The 21,032-nt window shown below is 47.8% G+C and overlaps 1 protein-coding gene across 2 annotated transcripts in view; it reads right to left on the bottom strand.

Annotated features, from left to right (window-relative positions):
- The window catches only part of ASIC2 (acid sensing ion channel subunit 2), a 399,189-nt gene that overhangs the window by 25,960 nt on the left and 352,197 nt on the right, over window positions 1-21,032 (bottom strand). For both annotated transcript variants that reach the window (XR_013226960.1, XM_077313633.1), the window contains exon 3: window positions 792-919. Coding sequence is in view for 1 of the 2 variants with exons in the window: in XM_077313633.1 (XP_077169748.1) it covers window positions 792-919 (128 nt within the window). In the remaining variant the exon portion in view is untranslated. The remainder of the gene's footprint in view (window positions 1-791; window positions 920-21,032) is intronic.

Genomic DNA, 21,032 nt, shown 5'->3' with positions numbered 1-21,032 from the left:
TTAGCTTCACAGAGATTTCGGAGGATGCTGTCGGCAATTCTTGTCTGGGTGCACAGAAGTATCAGGGAGCAGGGCCAGCCCAGCTGCTGGGTGGATGAAGCCCTTCTCAAGAGTCAGTCCATGATGCTATTTATGGGCAGCATCTAGAACAGGGGTAGTCAAACTGCGGCCCTCCAGATGACCATGGACTACAATTCCCATGAGCCCCTGCCAGCGTTCGCTGGCAGGGGCTCATGGGAATTGTAGTCCATGGACATCTGGAGGGCCCCAGTTTGACTACCCCTGATCTAGAACATCATCTTAGATGGTCAGATCCTTCTAAGTCCACGGAAATCCACGGGCTGAAAAGGGCATGACTCTGCTTAGGAATGGCTGTGAGCAATTAGATCGTCACCATCCTTGGGGAACCACTTGGACTTTCTGCTTTAAAGCAGCATCCTGTCATTTCCCATGAAAAACACGCTGTTTTCACCAGGTTAGGCGGAGAGAGAGTGACCGGCTCAAAATCACCCGGGGAGCTTCCGTGGCAGACTGGGGATTCGAACCTGGGTCTCTCAGATCCAGCCTCAACATATCCCGGCCTTTCTCAACTCTTTAACTGTTGAGATGCCCCTGAAACCTTCTTCAGGCTTCAAGGAACCCCAGAGGTGGTGTGATCCTGCAGAATATGGTTGAGAACACACATAGGATAATGCGGAATAGGAAAATCTACTTCTAAAGTGCATTGAAAGTGCATTATCCTATGTGTGCGGAATAGGCCTGGTTGTGTATATGAAGGAAGCTGAACTCACCCTTTGCTCTTGCGTAGCCACAAAAGTCTGGAATCCGGGGGCCACTCCGAATCCTAGCTCTTGGACAAACGGCGGCTCAGCCTGACTGTGGATCTGGACTTTGACTCCTGCTTCAAACGTTGTTTCGTCTGTCGAGAGAGCAAGAAAAGCTTCCTCAGCTGGGAGGGTCTCGCACAATTTCAGTGCTCAGCCAGTCTGAGATGCAACAATTCTACTCTGACAAAACTTGAATTTTATCAGCTGGTGAACGGCAAACAAATTAGCATAAAATTGCTCAGCTTTCAAATGGCATTTCACATTGGCCACTCATGGGGAGAACGACATGACAGATACACACAATTCTTCTGTTTTGATTCATGTTGTTTATAGTCCTCCTTTCTCACTTGGACACAGAGAGAGTCAAGACAATTGATGGGTGGGATATTAGATAGACAACGCCACAGGATTGTAGGCTGTAGAACCAAACAGAAGGCTACCTGGGGGACCACCTCTCTGCTTATATCCCCCAAAGAGTCTTCTGCTTTGCAAATTCCAATTGGCTGGTGGTCCCTGGTCCCAGAGAAGTACGTCTGGCCTCAACCAATGACAGGACATTTTCACTCCTGTCCCCTAGTTGGTGGAATGAGCTCCTGGAAGAGACCAGAGCCCTGTCGGAGCTGGCACAGTGCATCAGGGCCTGCAAGTCAGAGGCTCTTCCAACAAGCCTTTGGTTGGGACCAATGACTTAGCAACATCTATGCTCCTCCCCTACGAAAACACCTCCATAGAGAGACATCTAGTCAGGAGATTTACGGGCAGTGAATAATCTGGAGGGTGCTATGACTTAAATGCTGAATTGATTACTTAGGTTTTTGTTATGTTTTATATTGTAATGTTATGCTGGTTGTAATCTATTGTTAATTTTAATTGCATGCAAACTGCCCTGAGCCAGTATTAAAGGGGGGGTATGGAAATTTAATTAATAATGATAACAACAACAACAGAACCAAGGCAAAGTAGAAGTATCAACACGGCACATTAAATGAGGCAAAATTCCACAGCATGATCCTAGTTTCAACCCACTACTGTGCTTGGATCACAGTCCCTGATGATTTTTCTAAGTAACTTTGTAAATAATTTAATACAGGACAACTCTACCGCTTGCATATGCTAAAGAAGGGGCAAGAGGGAAGGGGTGAAAGCCTCTTGGTGCATTCTGAAACCCAGACTTCCATCAGGAGAACAAGTTACAGCAGAGTTAATAAGAGCGACTTCTCAGTAATGAAAAATATCCCAAGCTATTGCCCCCCCCCCAGCATGTTACCTAGAAACAGAAGTTGTTAAGGAAAAGTGCCAGAAAGGAAGCTATTCAGCTAAATGGCACAAAGAAAGAGCCTAAGAAATAGACACTTAAAAAAATAACAGAAGACCGAGAACAGACCTTTTCACTCTTTTTCCCCTGGTTCTTATACAGGCTTCACAACCTATTCCATAGCAGCCAGAGAACTACCAGAGGAGAGTAACACTGGAAACCCCTGAATTAGAGCTAAGAGAGACAGAACTTTCTACAATTCGGATCAACACCGCAATGTGGGAGGCTGGTGGTGGTGAACTTTTTCTCCAGTAACCTTAATGGATCAGACCAGTGGTCCATCTAGTCCAGCCTCCCGTCTCACACAGTTGCCAACCAGAGAATGAATGGGAGATGGACCAAGGAGGCTACAAAGACAGGAGGCTGGACAGGCGGTACGCGCTTGACTTGCGACCCATGCTCCATACAGTATGGCTACAGGCAGCGTACTACTCCAGCGTGACACTGGGATCTCGCCATTATTTTGTCGACGACTGCAAAACTTTGAAAACCAACAGTTTTGTCTCGTCGAGATCTTTGATTTGCCTACCGGACACTGAAAATGTCACAAAAACTTAATGAATAAAGGTTTGTCAAAAAATTAAAAAAATCCCTAGAGTTTTAATGTTTGATGTTTTCACATAAATTCAGATGTGTGTAACCCACAGGGAGTGGTGGGTAATAAATCAAATAAACAAACAAACAAATAAATAAATACTCTCTCCTGCCCAGTATTGCCCACATCAGCTTTCTCCTGGACATCCCCTTTGGAGCTCAGCTGTCTCTTTGGGTGCCAGTTTGGTGTAGTGGTTAGGAGTGCGGACTTCTAATCTGGCATACCAGGTTCGATTCTGCACTCCCCCACATGCAACCAGCCGGGTGACCTTGGGCTCGCCATAGCACTGATAAAGCTGTTCTGACCAAGCAGGAATATCAGGGCTCTCTCAGCCTCACCCACCCCACAGGGTGTCTGTTGTGGGGAGAGGAATGGGAAGGTGACTGTAAGCCGCTTTGAGCCTCCTTCGGGTAGGGAAAAGCGGCATATAAGAACCAACTCTTCTTCTTCTTCTACCAGGTGGCAGGGACTAGGGATTCCACCGTTTCTCTTCCACGTTTTGGCAGCAAAGACGGCCTTAATTCTAAGATAGCCATCTCTCCAAATCAATGCTTGTTTAACCCCCTCCCCTCGACATTCCGCTTGTTTTTCATTCAGGTAATTCTAGCCATACGCTCACAACATACAGCGTGGAGCTGGCGGATAGAGGAAGGCACTTTTGTATCCTCTGCAGCCCAAAACTTCTTTTCAAAGGCTTTTGTGACTGTGGCACAGAGGACGGTCTATTAATACATAAACTTTTCAAATACTTGCCGTTCCGCCTCAAAACAGTTTAAGGATAAATAGGATTTTTTTTTCCTTTTATAAAAGCCACCCTTACATAATGCCAAACAGCCATTCCGGCAGCCCGCTGGTTCCGTTAAAACCTGCAGGATTTCTTATTTTGGGGAATGGCTTCCAACCAACCCGAGGTTGGCATGAATCAATACAAACTGGCTTTGAAACTGGGCCCCTTCCAGTGAACCCTTTCAGCATTCAATGCGGATCCCTTTTACACCAGAGGTTTCATCTTGCGCATGGTTGCATCAGGCAACATAGCACCGTCCCCTTAGATGTGCAGAGTTATTCTTGGAGCTGGTCATTGTTATTCTCACATGCTGATCAAGGGCAAAGAAAGGGGTCAAGTGCAAAAAAGGTTCAGTGGCCATCCCCACACTCAAAGCCTGCAAAAGCAGCAGCTACTCTACAGAACGTTCCAAGCTGTTCACTTCCGCTACCCAAGGCCAGGGCGGAAGAGAACATGGGAAAGAGTTCGGTGGAAGTTCACTGCACCGCTAGTTGGGGTCAGCAAGAACGGGCTTAAAAGTGTCACGTGATACAGAACCAAAGAACCAGGCCCTAGAAGCAGGTCAACGCATGAGGGGAAAATATAAAGGCATGAGAAGGCAGTTAAACAATGTAATACAAGGCGGAAAAACAACTCATGGTGAGGACATGTGAACTTGACAACCATCCATCTCATCCCGCAGGACTCTTCTTACGTTTTGACCTTTGCAGTGGTGAGGGGCTGATTCCATATATTGGGATCAACTGATTTGAGAGCCAGTGTGGTAAGGTGCTGAAAGCGGACGAGTGGGGAGATATGGGTTCAAGTCCCCGCTCGACCACAAAGCCGCTGTGAATCCTTGGGCCAGTTAATCTCTCTTGGCTGGATCTACCTTGCTATGAACATAAAATGGAGGTGGGGCGGGGGCGTGTATGCTGATTTGCTGGCCTTGAAGGGAGGTAGGAGTAAAAATACACCAGACGTAAGAAGAGGGAGAAAGTGGCAGGGTTACAACCGCCTTTCCTCCTCTGCAAATAAAACTATTTTATTTGTTGGCTGATAAAAATGCCTCAGTCTCATTCTGACAACGGTAGCTCTACCCCTTCCCAGACACTCCCACGGCTGAACAAAGCTGCAGAGATGGAACAGTGACGGGGAGGGACAGAGAGCTGCCTTTCAGAGGAACATTTTCCTTTAATGCGGAGAAAGATCTAGGGAGCAATCCATCATGGTCCACCATACTTTTATAAAAAATTCATTTGATAAATAATAAATAACAGAGACGACATTTCACAAAGATAAGAGATTGAGTGTTCCACACCTCTTCCCAAGGAACTCTCACACCGTGTCTCTCTCCCTCAGTTCAATGGGGCTGAGGCTGAAGGATTCCTCTCTCTCAAGCCAAATCTCTCTGATTCTAGCTGGGCCACTGATAATAAAACTTTTGTTTTTTTATTGGGGGGGAGGATAAGTAACCACAGCATTGCATCAAAGTATGGAAGGCAGTGGGGAACATACACTTCATGGAACATAATGCCATGTGCTATTTGAGGCACATTAGAATGCAGAGGGAGACAACCCCCTCCCCAAAAAAGCATTATATAATAAATAGAGGCAGAGGCCGTTGTATGCAGGGAGATGATGGATGCTAGGATGCATACCTGCACAGTGGCCTTCCTGGGGGGCAGCTACATGGCACAAGCTCCTGCCCACCCCTGGACTCTTGAGGTCCCACCTCCAAACCTCAAAGAGCATTCCTGACCCAGGAGTCACTAACTGGAAACCTCCTGGAATTGGAGGTCATCTGCAGATTACAGAGATCAGCTCCCCAGGGGAGACTGGCTGTTTTGGAGAGGGGGACTCTGCAATGACAATTCATCTCCTGGCTCCAAGAGATGAAAGGGCTTGCTTGGGAGGATGGATTGCAGGATGCCAGTCTCCAGTTTGGACCTGGGGATTTGCTGGAATTGCAGGTCATTTCCACGCAACAGAGATCAGACCCCCTGGAGAAAAGGGCTACTTGGGAGTAGGGACTCTCTGGCTTGAATCCCATGGAGGTACAGACTCCAGGAGAGAAACAAAGAGAAATGCTGTGTGGCAGTAACTGCTAATAACAATAAACATCAAATAATTCATTAACTTGTCACAGTTTCTTCCTTCAATAGAAATATTTGATAGCAAAATTTACTCAAAGAACTGAAAACCCATTAGTCTGTATGTTCTTCAGTTCAGTGCACTATCAAAGTAAATAAAAAACAGTTGTATGTTACAATCAACATTGAAAACATTGGCTGGCAAAGAACTTACAGAGGGTTTCTCAATTATTGCCTCTAAGTTTTCTCAAGTTTTTAACCACTGAGAAACCTCTGAACTATTCTTCAGGAATTCCATAACAGTCAATAAGCAAGTAAAAAAAGACTTACACCATACTTTTGCAACAGCTTCTTCTGCCTGTGCTCTAGCTACAACTCTATTCTCCTTTTTTGCCTGTGAGCTCTCCTCATTGAGGCTGGGCCATTCTTGGCTGAGAGCCATGACTTACTCATGAGTAAATATTTCCAGGGTAGAGGCTTTTCCTGGCCATCTGCATGCAATTTGACCTGAGTGACCCTCATTGGCAGTGTGCTCTCCTGTGCTCTCTCTCTCTATTAGTGGCACACCCCCAGGAAGGGCCAATCAGGTAGGGAGTGAATTGTCTGCATCCAATTTGACCTGATTGGCCTTCATTGTCAGACTGCAATTTGAACTGATTGCTCCTCATTGGCAGAGTACTCTCTTTCTATTAGCAGCACACCCCCAGGGAGAGCCAACCAGGTAGGGAGTGTGTTGTTTGCATTTAATCTGCACTGATTGGCCCTCATTAGCAGAGTGTTCTCTTTCTATTGGTCTGCCATAGCTAGCACACTTCTACAGAGCCTACAAGATGGAGCTCTTCCACCAGGCTTTTGGCTGGGGCTGACAAAAGGTGAGCATGAACTTTCATTGGGCTGCAACCTTTCCAAACACTGCTATTTTTCTCCAGCTATGGGAGATCTGGACCAGCGTCTGTCTTGCCAGATTCAGGTATTTGATTCTGTGAATGTTGATGCAGGACACTTTTACAACTAGAATTTGGTTTACTGTTATTTTAATGAGTTTTAAATTTATCTTAACATTTTTACTTGTTATATATGTATCTTATGTTGTGCAAACACCCAGAGCCAGTTTACTGGGATAGCTGGTAAATCAACCAATCAACCAGAGAACAGCTCTAACAGGACTGTGACTAGCCCAAGCTGGCTGCATGTGGAGGAGCGGGGAACCAAACCTATCTCTCCAAATTAGAAGCTGCCGCTCTTCGCCACGACACTGCACTAGGCAATGCTGTACAACAAATAAAATAAATAGTTCCCCTCCGTCGCCTGGCTATACAAGTAGGGCCACCTCTATAACCATTAGAGACAATATTATCACTGTTCCAACTGTATGTTCCTGTTTTATTGGTATTTTTGTCTCTCTGCCCTTTGGGAAATGGATTTTTATTTCACCTTTGTTCTGGCTTCGCTCGTGTCAAGTGAGTCCCCAGTGCCCTCTTTCTCTCCCCCTCCCTCCAATACAGCCTCAGATTCCCAGTTTGCCGAGGAGATAAAGGAAATAAAGAGAGTTGGGCAATATCGAGAGTTCCTGCCGGCAGAAGACTTGGGCCGAACACGACACAGAGCTCATTTTGAAAGGCAAAGAAAGTCTCTCTCCCCCCCCCCCCGCACATCCAGTATCACATCATCCGCTGAATCTTAACTGGCTAAATTATTTAGGGCAGTCTGCAGCCTAATGACTCCTCGGATGGAGTCCGCTGAAAAGACGGCTCGGTGATAAACGGTGAGGGTTTTGGACAACTCTTGGCTGATGAAAACCACTCTGCTCCTATCCGGCTCAGATGCCGGCTTGGCTGGACATCTGGCAGCACAGACCTCCTCGCTCCGTCCTACCAGGTTGTTGTGGCCAGAGTTCGACTGAGCCTTCTGATGCAGACAAAGATCCCTGATGGGTTGTGCAAGTCTCCACTTGGGGAAAGGACCCCTTTTGTCTTGTAAAACCTTGCAGGGGTTGCTGAGAGCGCCACGTGCAAAGATGGGGTTTCCATGGGTGAGAAAGAGGCAGGGGTGCCCCCTTGATTGCCACCATGGCTGTGCTGTTTATCATTGGCGTTGGGTACGCAGCAAAGCAGAAACACAAGAGTGGGAGCCGGAGTTCATACAGCAGGACTGTTGGGTGCTATAGATCTGGCAACGCAGGATCCAGCCTGCCCCTGGATTATTTAAATCAGGGGTAGTCAACCTGTGGTCCTCCAGATGTCCATGGACTACTATTCCCATGAGCGTTTGCCTGAAGGGGCTCATGGGAATTGTAGTCCATGAATATCTGGAGGACCACAGGTTGACTACCCCTGATTTAAATGTTCCAATTGGTTCAAACCTGCAGACTTGGCTAGGAGCCAATCACAGGCTGTGGGGGGAACCCAGGACTGCAAAAGCAGAGCTGACATCTCCTGAACCCATTCCCACGGTGACTTTACCTTCCTTATATACATACATAGCTTCAACATGGTAATTCATGCAGAGGGGGAGTTAAAAAGCTGCCTGAGCTTTACTGGCTGAGCTTTACTAAAATGGCCAAAATGTTATTATGGAGGATAAGAACAAGAGGGGGCTGACAGAAGGGAGCATGGAGACCAAATCAAACAATGTTGGTTGTCCTTTTTGCAAGAAAGGGGCAGGATGAACAGCTGTAGATGGTGCCTCTTGAAGAAGAAGATGAAGAAGACTTGGTTCTTATATGCCACTTTTCTGTGCCCGAAGGAGGCTCAAATCGGCTTACAGTCGCTTTCCCTTTCCTCTCCCCACAACAGACACCCTGTGAGGTGGGTGAGGCTGAGAAAGCCCTGATATCACTGCTTGATTGGAACAGTTTTATCAGGGCCGTGGTGAGCCCAAGGTCACCCGGCTGGCTGCATGTGGGGGAAACAGGGAATCATACCCGGCTTGCCAGATTAGAAGTCCACACTCCTAACCACTACACCAAACTGGCAGGAAGAGGCAAGAAGAACAGTCTGGGTCTGAGGGGAAATGCCCTGAGGGTGATAGCGGCACACAAGCAGGTTGGAGGGCCGCAAAGACGGAGGTCAGGCTGGGGATCCCTGATTTAGAGGCAATTGCTCTTGTGATCCCACTCACACTCACATGCTCTGCCAAGGCCCCTTGGACTGTAATCAAGAAAGGAGGTGGCCTGTTTTGATTCCAAAGATTTGTTGCCTGGTGTGCATTGTGTTTACAGGGCGACGTCCCCTTAACGAGACCTGGGCCCAAAATCCCAGTCTTCCTGCATCATTGATGGGTTGTCTTAGGCGGGCTGATTGCGTTTTTAAGGAAGAGTTTTGTCATCTGCCCTGAGAAAAGGAGGAGCTAAAAATGCAGTGAATGAAAAGATGGGTTAAGAATCAGGCCAATCTCTCTTGCCCTAGGACAGCAAGGGTCAGTTCCAGGTCTTCTTGCACTGAGTCTCTGGGAAGTGCTACTCAATTCGTTCCCCTTTCTGTCTTCTGCAGGAACGTGCGAGAGGATCTCTCTCAGAAGGGCCGTTTTGCTGAGGTTTTGTTTTTTTTCACACTGCCGTTTTTGAAAGATGTCTCTGGCTTCCAGGCGTCATTAATTATTTCTCTAGGTATGTGTATACCGAGTTTTATTGAGATGCTTTTATGGCTTGTTATTACTGGCGCACTGTAAACTATCTCGAGTGAGGGGTTTTTTTTTTGGTTTTTTAAATTCCATTTCGTGGAGAAAGCGCCACCCGGAAGGGAAGACGACTAAATAAATAAATAATAACTGGAGCTTTTAAATTGTCTTATTGACTGCTTGAGGCGCTCGTCCCGTTTTGATTTTTTTTTTAAACGCCGTTCGCCATTCCGGGAGACGGACGACTGACAGATGGCACCATAAGGTATCGATGGTTAATAAGCAGAAATCATTCGTCGGTCAACAATGCTTTTGGTATAAGAGAGAAGCGATCGTGTACACATGTGGGGGAGGGGAGAGCGGAAATTGGAAGTCAAGCGCTTTTAGGGCTCCCCAGAGGTTCTCAAACCCTACCTACCTGGCAGGGCTGTTGAGAGGGAAAAGGGAAGAGGAAATAAAAATAAGCAAACAGCAAACACTTCCAATAATTATATCTATTTTCCCCCAAAGTTACAGTCTTTTATCTGAATCCTAGAGTTGGAAGGTGTCATAAAGGCCATCTAGTCCAACCCACTGCTCAATGCAAGATCAACCTAAAGCATCCAGGATAAGGATCCGTCCAGCCGCTGCTTGAAGACCGCCAGTGAATTAGACTCATAAAGGGGAAGTCTAGTTCAGCTGTGGACTGGCCTGCCTAAGGAAGTGGGGAACTGGAGAGATACTTATCCTGGATGCTAGTTTAGGCTGGTCCTGCATTGAGCAGGGGGCTGGACTGGATGGTTTGCATGGCCCCTTCCAACTCTATGATTCTATGGCATGTAAACCAGGGAGCACCCTGACTCCTAGCTCACTCTCTTAGCCATGCCAACCCTCACTGGGAAACTACATGTCTTGCATGTGCATACATGCATGCACCCACATGCAGAGCTTGGCATATTTGGGTTCCAGAGGCTGGCTTGCAACTGGTCAGCCATTAGTTTTGCAGGGGGGGGTAGCTTTGGAAAGAAACCAACAGGTGCCAGGCCAAGGAGACCCTCCCTGGGACCCTCATGAGCACAATGAGGGCCAGAAGGCCGACCAGCCCTGGCCTGGCCTCTCCGCGCCCTCCCCAGTCTGCCGCAACCAGGACGCCAGGCCCTCCTTTCCCTCCTCTGCTTCAAGCCGCTTTGCAAGAAGCAAAGCTGCGATTTTCGACTCCCCGAGCAACAGAAGGTGTCGCAACGGAGGCCATTACGCACGCCAGCTATTTTTAGCCAAGCAGATTTTGCTCGCAGCCAAAATCCAGAGGCCATATGCCCCGAGGTGTATTATTTAAAATCACATTATACAATATCTAGGACAGAACGGCGCCGGCCCCAGTTCCTGGCGAAGGAAGTCACCCGCTGCACAGGGAAGTCTCCAGAGAAGCAACTTGCCTGGCAGGCCCGAAAACCCCAATGGACCGACACGGGCGTGGCCAGTTATGCACCCCCCCCATCTCTTCAGTGGGATGGAACAGCCCACCGAGAGGAAGGTAGGAAACGTGCAAAAGATTGTAAGGTTCCCCTGGGGAAATCTTCTCCAGGAGAAGCCAACTGTGCGAACAACACATTGCAATTTCTCCAAGTCAGCTGCGTCTCCCTGGCGTCATCCCTTCCTTCAAACTTCTCCGGTGAGCATGCCTGTTCTACAGAGGCTCTGCTTCATCCTCCACCGAAAGGGAGCTGAGGCACACAGCCCCACAATCAATCCTGCCCACTCCTGGCTCCTTTGCCTTTGCCATTTTCATTTATACTCTGCTTGTTCTCCTGGATGGGCATCCAAAGCAGCAGAGAATCATCGGCCCTCCAAGGTCAAATCTTTGAATACAGGTTGTTTGTCAAGGATTCCACAGGGGTGGGCAGACTGTGGCTCTCCAGAGGTCCATGGACTACAATTCTCACGAGCCCCTCCCCAGATGTCCATGGACTACAATTCCCATGAGCCCCTGCCAGCATGTGCTCCCAGGGATTGTAGTCCATGGACCTCTGGAAAGCTGTAGTAACTCAGCCAAGGATTGTACTGCTTGCAAGGCATCAACTAGAAGAGAACAAATCAAAGACGAAGGAAAAGGCATCTACAGTGGTCCAGTGGGAAGGCCATTTCATCCCAATTTGGTCATAACCACCATCTGTGGAATATACAAGCAGCGATGCTACTGCTAAACCGGCTCCTAGATACTCCAGAGGATGCTCAATACGAAATATGTCGGGGCTATTAACACATTGGGATAAAATGGCCTTCCCCCTGCACCATTGGATTTCTTTTCTCTTTACTGTTCATTTGAAACGGAGACTTCTTGATTCATGGTTTATAGTCCCGGCTATGGGACTTTTATCAGCTGTCCTTCTTTTCCTCCCGGCCTTGTTTCTGAAGACCTTGATGTCCCTTGGAATCAAAATGCCCGGATGAGCCTTATCCTAATTCTGCTGGCAAATGTTTCCTCCTCTTCTAGCCCAAGACTGGGGGGCGGGGAAGAGAAGAGGATCTTCAGGCAAGGATAAAGGAGGGGTAACATCAGAGCAATGCCAGGATGTATCTATTATTTTATGCCTGTCTCAGACATCCAAGAACTGAATCTGGAAATGCCATTCTTCGGGTCTGAGGCAGTTAGTTCATGTTTGTCAAAGGACTGGGGAATAGCAACAGATTATAGAGAAATACATCCCTATCTTTGTGTGCTAGACAACCCCCTTCTCAAAGAGCATTTCTGCTAGCTAGAATGAACATTTTCCCCTCTCATTTAATGGACGGCAGGTTTAATAACGTTTAGAAGGCTAGATCCTGAAGATGAAACTCAAATAGTTTGGCCACCTCGTGAGAAGAAAGGACTCCCTGGAGAAGAGCCTAATGCTGGGAGCGATGGAGGGCAAAAGAAGAAGGGGACGACAGAGAATGAGGCGGCTGGATGGAGTCACTGAAGCAGTCGGTGCAAACTTAAATGGACTCCGGGGAATGGGAGAGGACAGGAAGGCCTGGAGGATCATTGTCCATGGGGTCGAGATAGGTCGGACACGACTTCACAACTAACAACAAGGTTTAGTAAGACCCCTGTTTCCTAAAGGATGTGCCTGCATGGGTGTTGTACTCTGTATATGCTGGGCCATTTAATTTTAGACTGCCCACGTTGGAGGGTTTCCTTATGCAAGGTTCATCTCGCCCACCTGGACGGGCAACTCAGTTTTGGGACAGCATTGCACGGGAAGGATCCTGTTAAGATGTGTGTGATGGTGCTGATTTCAGTTTGGAGTTTTGTTGTTCACTTGGAACAAATGAATGCTATGAATGTGAGCATCCGCCCACAATGATCTGTAATCGTTTTGCTTTGCAAACCTGATTTCGTACTGTGACTGTATTTTATTCTTGTTTTATTTCTTTATTTTTGTTATGCCAACAACGGCTGTGTGTATGTGTGCGTGATATCCAATACAAGGGAGTTTTGATTAGTTCAAAAAATTTGTCTGACTGCTGGTTGGGTCCCCCATCTGCATTGAACTTTCAACCCCCAATATGAGTTGGGTCTCCCCCAGGTGAAGCTGGATTGTCCCCAGCCGGCAGGATGTGGGGATCCTGCATGCTTTAGTCAGGTAATAGAGTAGGAAACAAGATTTGCTGCACGTTCTGCAGAATCCCAAAACTGTAAGCAAAGTGGTGGGTTTTGGCTTCCAAGTCAGAGAGTTCAGTTTTTAACAGGTTTGTCCTCCAAATGCCATAATATACAAACATTACAGAATTCAAAATAACAAAGAGCGGGTTCACTTGGATGGGCAGTATAAACATAGAATAATAAATAAAAATTTGCGGAAATTGGTTCAATTCTTGTGCAAGCCCTCCTCTCCTGAAATTGGTTCAGCCCCTCCTCTTGGCTCAACTCCTCCCTCTTTCCCCATCCCCTTCTGTGATTTTCTACAAAACTGAGGTGTCAAGGTTTCTTCCTCCTATTCTATCTGAAGAAGCGAGTTCTGTCTCAGGAAAGCTAATTAGTAAATTGCTCAACAGAGAAACGATCGAAGATGCAGGGGGAAACCCCATCCAGTAACAAGCTTTGAATCTGGAAACATCCTGGAGAGACCCTTACCTTTCTTGACCCAGGACACCATATTTCAGGTGCATGCTGCAGCATGCAGATATGGAAAAAAACAAACAAACTGGGAAGAAGGGGCCCCAAGTTTTCCATGAGCAACAGCTGCAGAGCTGTGCTTGAGCAAGTGGGCTTCTTGAGATCTTTGACAGCTGAATATTGGAAGATCCTGAATATTGGAAGATCCTCGGGATTGCATTACTCCCACGAAGAATTTTCGCAACTCCCAGACAGTGATCTTGGGTTCTTCTCTAACCTAATCAGCTCTAGTCTGTGCTGCACAGGATTGCATGATGCTAAAGGGGAAGGGGTTGGGGAAGGATTCACACCTTTCGGCTATCACAACTTAATAAACTGCCGAGCCGCATTCCTTGCTTGTGCCTACAGATGACGGCGTGACTCTGTGTCATTCCATCCATATTTTTGCCTCTTCGGGCTAGCAAAATGCCAGCCATCTATCGTACAAAATTGGAAAAGCTGAAGGTGTGAATTGCTTCCAGCTGAGATAGACAGATGACCTTCCTCATTATTAGTTTCTCCCTGGTCATCGTGTGGCATCCGAATGACGTTTCCGGAGGCATTTTTTATAAAAAGATCGCTCCCCAGCCCCATCTCTGATCTGCGGCCCCTCTGGGCATCTTTGCAGCAGGAGGCCTGGGGCTTCTCGGGAGTTGAAACTACATGGGCCTGAAGAGCCACAAGTATAACTGAAGCTACTTGTTTGCTTGATACTCCAGGTTTCTCCCCATTGGGGACTCAAAACAGCTGGCATCATTCTCCTCTCTTCCAGAGGCAGCTTGGTGTAGTGGTTATGAGCGTTGACATCTAATCTGGCGAGCTGGGTTAGATTCCCCGCTCCCCCACATGCAGCCAGCTGGGTGACCTTGGCCACAGCACTGAGAAAGCTGTTCTGACCGAGCAGTGATATCAGGGCTCTCTCAGCCTCTCCTCCCTCACAGGGTGTCTGTTGTGGGGAGAGGAAAGGGAAGGCAAATGGAAGCCGCTTTGAGACTCCTTCGGATAGAGAAAATCAGCATATAAGAACCAACTCTTCTTCTTCAGTAATCTCAGGGCTCTCTCAGCCTCTCCTCCCTCACAGGGTGTCTGTTGTGGGGAGAGGAAAGGGAAGGTGACTGTAAGCCGCTTTGAGACTCCTTCGGGTAGAGAAAAGTGGCATATAAGAACCAACTCTTCTTCTTCTTTAGTAATCTCAGGGCTCTCTCAGCCCCACCTCCCTCGCAGGGTGCCTGTTGTGGGGAGAGGAAAGGGAAGGAGACTGTAAGTCACCTTGAGACTCCTTTTGGCAGAGAAAAGCAGCATATAAGAATCAACTCTTCTTCCTCTCATGCAAGGGATTGGGGAGTAGGCTCTTGTCTTGGAAGAAGGCTGCAAGATTGGCTGAGCAGAGTGTCAGGATATGGGCCAATCCGGCACAACATTTTTGAGTTTAGTACAGCACATATGCATCCTAACCATAACAGAAGCAGCCAGGGGTGTGGGATCATCCATGCCTTCTTTATTCTTTAATTACCCTTGTGGGGAGTTAACTGTGATTGTTGGCTCTCTCGTCGGGGACTGCTGTGCAGCGAGGAAAACGAGGATGGTGGAAGACCATCTTTAATAATGAACTACAATTCCCACCCCCTTCAAGGATCGCTGCCTTGTTGTGGCAAGGGGGCTTGCGTAGTTCAGTGAAGCTATGAGCTATACCGTGCAGGGCCACCCAAGACGGACAGGTCATAGCTGAGAGCTCTGACAAAAGGTGATCCACTGGAGAAGGCAATGGCAAACCACTCCAGTATCTTTGCCATGAAAACTCTATGGACAGTTCCAATAGGCATAACGATATGACGCTGGAAGATGAGCCCCTCAGGTCGGAAGGTGTCCAATATGCTACTGGGGATGAGCAGACGGCTAGTACGAGTAGCGCCAGAATGAATGAAGCGGCTGGGCCAAAGCCGAAAGGACGCTCAGTTGTGGAAGTAACTGGTGGCGAAAAGACAGTCCGATGCTGTAAAGATTTTTATTCCATAGGAACCTGGAACGTCAGATCCATGAATCAAGGCAAGCTGGACGTGGTTAAACAAGAAATGAGAAGACTGAACATCGACATTTTAGGAATCAGTGAACTAAAATGGACAGGAATGGGTGAATTTAATTCAGATGACCATCAGGTATACTACTGTGGACAAGAATCTCGCAGAAGAAATGGAGTAGCATTCATAATCAATAAGAGAGTAGGAAAAGCAGTCTTGGGATACAATCCCCAAAATGACAGAATGATCTCAGTTCGAATCCAAGGCAAACCATTCAACATCACAGTGATCCAGGTCTACGCCCCAACCACTGCTGCTGAAGAGGATGAAGTTGATCAGTTCTATGAAGCCCTACAACACCTTCTAGAAGCAACGCCCAAAAATGATGTGCTTATCATCATGGGGGATTGGAATGCTAAAGTAGGAAGCCAAAAGATAACCGGGATAACAGGCAAGTTTGGCCTTGGAGTACAAAATGAAGCAGGGCACAGGCTGGTAGAATTTTGTCAAGAGAATACAATGGTCATAGCAAACACTCTTTTCCAGCAACCCAAGAGACGACTCTACACATGGACATCACCAGACGGTCAACACAGAAATCAGATTGACTATGTGCTCTGCAGCCAAAGATGGAAAAGTTCTATCCAGTCAATAAAAACAAGACCAGGAGCTGATTGTGGTTCAGATCATGAGCTTCTTGTTGCAAAATTTAGGCTTAAATTGAAGAAAGTGGGGGAAAGCACTAGGCCACTCAGGTATGAACTAAATCATATCCCTGACGAATACACAGTGGAGGTGACAAATAGATTTAAGGAATTAGATCTGATAGACAGAGTGCCTGAAGAACTATGGACGGAGGTTCGCAACATTGTACAAGAGGTAGCAACTAAAACCATCCCAAAGAAAAAGAAATGCAAGAAATCAAAATGGCTGTCTGAGGAAGCTTTACAAATAGCTAAGGAGAGAAGGGAAGTGAAAGGCAAGGGAGAAAGAGAAAGATACACCCAATTGAATGCAGAATTCCAGAGAAAAGCTAGAAGAGATAAGAATGCCTTCTTAAATGAACAGTGCAAACAAATAGAAGAAAACAATAGAATGGGGAGGACCAGAGATCTTTTCAAGAAAATTGGAGATATGAAGAGAATGTTTCATGCAAAGATGGGTATGATAAGGGACCAAAATGGTAGGGACCTCACAGAAGCAGAAGAGATCAAACAAAGGTGGCAAAATTATACAGAAGAACTATACAAGAGCGAGCTTAACATCCCTGATGACCACAATGGGGTAGTTACTGACCTGGAGCCAGACATCCTGGAATGTGAAGTCAAATGGGCCTTAGGAAGTCTGAGCAACAATAAAGCTAGTGGTAGTGACAGCATTCCAGTTGAACTATTCAAAATCTTAAAGGACGATGCAGTAAAAGTGCTACACTCAATATGCCAGCAAATTTGGAAAACTCAACAATGGCCACAGGATTGGAAAAGGTCAGTTTACATTCCAATCCCAAAGAAGGGCAATGCCAAAGAATGTTCAAACTACCGCACCATCGCACTAATTTCTCATGCTAGCAAAGTTATGCTCAAAATCCTACAAGCTAGGCTCCAGCAATATGTGGACCGAGAACTTCCAGAAGTACAGGCAGGATTTCGAAGAGGCAGAGGAACTAGAGATCAAATTGCCAACATACGCTGGATCATGGAGAAAGCTAGGGAGTACCAGAAGAACGTCTACTTCTGCTTCATTGACTATGCTAAAGCCTTTGATTGTGTGGAGCACAACAAATTGTGGCAAGTTCTGAAAGAGATGGGAATACCAGAGCATCTTATTTGTCTCTTGAGAAATTTATATGCAGGTCAAGAAGCAACAGTGAGAACTGAACATGGAATCACTGACTGGTTCAAAATTGAGAAAGGAGTTCGGCAAGGCTGTATACTGTCGCCTTGCCTATTTAACTTGTATGCAGAGCACATCATGAGAAATGCGGGATTAGAGGAGTCACAAATTGGGATCAAGATTGCAGGAAGAAATATCAACAACCTCAGATATGCAGATGATACCACTCTAATGGCAGAAAGTGAAGAGGAACTAAAGAGCCTGTTGATGCGGGTGAAGGAGGAGAGTGCCAAAGTTGGCTTGAAACTCAACATCAAGAAAACAAAGATCATGGCATCCGGCCCTCTCAATTCCTGGCAAATAGAAGGGGAAGAAATGGAGATAGTGACAGATTTTATTTTCCTGGGCTCCAAGATCACTGCAGATGGGGACTGCAGCAAAGAAATTAAAAGACGCTTGCTCCTGGGGAGGAAAGCTATGGCAAATCTAGACAGCATCCTAAAAAGCAGAGACATCACCCTGCCAACAAAAGTGCGTTTAGTCAAGGCTATGGTCTTCCCAGTTGCAATGTATGGCTGCGAAAGTTGGACCATAAGGAAGGCCGAGCGTCAAAGAATTGAGGCTTTTGAACTCTGGTGCTGGAGAAGACTCTTGCGAGTCCCTTGGACTGCAAGGCGAACAAACCAGTCAGTCCTAGAGGAGATCAGCCCTGACTGCTCTTTAGAAGGCCAGATCCTGAAGATGAAACTCAAATATTTTGGCCACCTCATGAGAAGGAAGGGCTCCCTGGAGAAGAGCCTAATGCTGGGAGAGATCGAGGGCAAAAGAAGAAGGGGACGACAGAGAATGAGGTGGATGGATGGAGTCACTGAAGCAGTAGGTGCAAACTTAAATGGACTCCGGGGAATGGTAGAGGACAGGAAGGCATGGAGGATCATTGTCCATGGGGTCGCGATGGGTCGGACACGACTTCGCACATAACAACAACAACAACAATTCCCAGGGTTCCTTGGGGGTGAGAAGGGTATCATGACAATTAAAACAGGTAAGAAACCCGATCTGCATTTGTACCGCACACATGCTCTGGGAATAATAGCAATCTATACAGCAGGCGTTTTGTTTCAAGGATGAATGAGTTAGTGTAACGGCAACTGTGTTCAACACTTGCTACCTTCGGGGAAGCCTTTCGACGCGTCCGTGGAGGAGCTGCTGCCCGGCACAGAGGATTCTGGGAGAACGTTCAAAGGCAATTCACGTGGAGTGCCAGCTAAGCCAACTGGGCCTCCTTGCCGCACACAGTAAGATAAGATGATTGTGAGGATGCTCTGCGGGCCCGTCTCTGCCTGTCATGAGCCACAATGGCTCCCGACGGCTCCTGTCAATTCCTACACCAGCAGCACGCTCTTATGAAGCTGCCATTGTGGAAATGCCCTGCTGTCACGTCAAAATGAAGAAATGACAAAGCACCGGCCACTGCGATGTGAGAACAGGGGACATGGGAAGCAAGCAAGGTGCTGTTTCCAGAGATCTCCATGTAGTCTTCACGGAGCATGCTCTACCTACAATGATATGCCTTAGAAAACACCCAGGGTTGTGTATGTGGTTCCGTCAAGGACCAAGCTTGGGTCCTAGGTGAGATTCGCAATCGCAAATCACCCACTGGCTCATGCCTGGCATCAGCAACCAGCACCCACTTGCCAGTTTTTTCCAATTGGGAATCTCCTTGATCCGTTCTCTCTCGACTCTTCCGTTCTCCCTGCTTTCCAGCACACTGGGGTGCCCAAAAACCAGTCCCAGCCATGGACACAAGCATGAAAGCTGCCTTAGACTTAATAAGACAATTGCTCCACCAGGATCAGTATTGTCTTCTACTCAAACTGGCAGCAGCTTTCCAGGGTCTTAACCCATCACCTGGTGCTCTGAAACTGGGGACTGAGTCCTTCTGAATGCCAAGAAGATGCTCTGCCCGTCTCCATGGCTCTCCAGGGTCACAGAATAACAGAATCATAGAGTTGGAAGGGACCTCCGGGATTATCTAGTTCCAACCCCCTGCAGAATGCAGGAACTCACAATTCCCTGCCTACCCACAATGACCCCAATTTCATGCTCCAGTGATCCCCTACCCACCCACCCAAAATCTCCAGAATCCGGCCTGGCCTGGAGGGAATTCACCTACCATCCCACAGTGGGGATCAGCAATTCCCTGGGTGTGCAAGGAAGGGCCACGAGAGACAAAAACGGGCACATCCCTTCCTGCCCGCCAACTCACCATCTGCCTACGTTCATAAAATTAGCATGACTATCTAGCCTCTGCTTAAAAATGTCCAAAGAATGGCAACACCCACCAGGCTTCCTTGGCAGTTCCACTGAGGAACCATTCCATCAGGAACTTCTTTCACATCCTATAACTGCCTGGTCCTTTTAAACCGGGGATGCCGGGGATTGAACCTGGGACCTTCTGCATGCCAAGCAGACGATCTGCCATTGAGCACCCATCCTCCATCCCTAGGGAAAGTGGGAATTAAGGACTTTGTGTTCCAGAGGTCAGAATCGGAATCTCACAGAGCTGGAAAAGACCACAGGGGGCCCTCCAGTCCAGCTCCCCACCTTCTTGGGGACTTAAAAAGCACCTACTCTGGACAGGTGCTCATCCAATCTCCACCTGAAAACTTCCAACAAAGGAGACTCCAAAGCAGCAGATCCCGTCCCCAAACAGTTCTCACAGGCCTAGAAGGTCCAACCACTCTGGCAGTGCTTGGAGATCACAACAGCATCTAAAGAAGTGAGCCCTGGCTCAACTGCACCACTGGACTTTTCTTATATTCTGCCACCGGAACGACCATGGTGAACCAAGCCCCAGCTGCACAAGGAAGCCACATTTGCTGGGGGGTGGGGGGGACACAGCCCTGGCGTAGACAAGTCCCCGCTAGTCTCTCCATCCCCGCACAAACAATGCTTAATTATTCTTGCGGCAGGCGGAATATTTATAGAAGCTCCTATAATATCCATGTAAATAACCAAATCAGGCAGTTCTGATGGTTACGGATATAAACACCCCTGCCCGCCGGCGGCTTTTGAGATGAGACAGCAGAGATGGATTGCCGCTGGCATGTGGGAAGCTTGTTTGGATAAACATTGACATTTGTCAATCTCTCCCTCGGGGCCTGGCGGACGTCGCAGGCTCCGCACTGAAAGGAACGCCGTGGAAAGAGCGGCCTGCATCAGGTCCTCTCCGCTAGCAGGCAGCTCTCTTCCCGGCCGGGGTGAGAGCAGGAAACGGTTGGGAGGCATTCTCACACATACCGGCAGCTGTCTAGCTCCATATCCTGCGTTGAGCAGGGGGTTGGACTAGATGGCCTGTATGGCCCCTTCCAACTCTATGATTCTATGATCTCACTCAGCTCTCCTCCTTACTGGACTTCCCCATCCACATGCAGCTTTTGACCATGGAGGTCCTTTGGGCTCCAGGGCCGTCTCTTTGGAAGTCAATGGGGATCCCCCTTTGCCACCTCTTTACACCAGGAGAAAAGCCTGCAGAATTCAGCCTGATGAGAGAGAGGCTGCGATCCTCGACTCCCGTGGCCAAAAGAGTACAGTGCCATCCACACTGCAGTGGCTTGCTGGGTTCCTTACACGGCTGCTGTGAATGCAGGGGCACCTGCAATGGCAACAGAGAATCATGGGAGCATAGAGTTGGAAGAGACCTCCAGGGTCATCTAGTCCAGCCCCTGGCAAAATGCAGGAAACTCACAACTACCTGCCCACTCCTGGGGCCCCAATTCCACGCCCAGATGATCCCTCCCTCCCCCAGTTTCCCCCTAAGCATTCCATGCTGCACCCCCTTATTCTT

Source organism: Paroedura picta, chromosome 16 (genome assembly GCF_049243985.1).
Source record: "Paroedura picta isolate Pp20150507F chromosome 16, Ppicta_v3.0, whole genome shotgun sequence".
NCBI classification, from domain to species: domain Eukaryota; kingdom Metazoa; phylum Chordata; class Lepidosauria; order Squamata; family Gekkonidae; genus Paroedura; species Paroedura picta.
The sequence above is the reverse complement of the archived record's forward strand: the minus strand, read 5'-3'. Positions and strand labels throughout refer to the sequence as shown.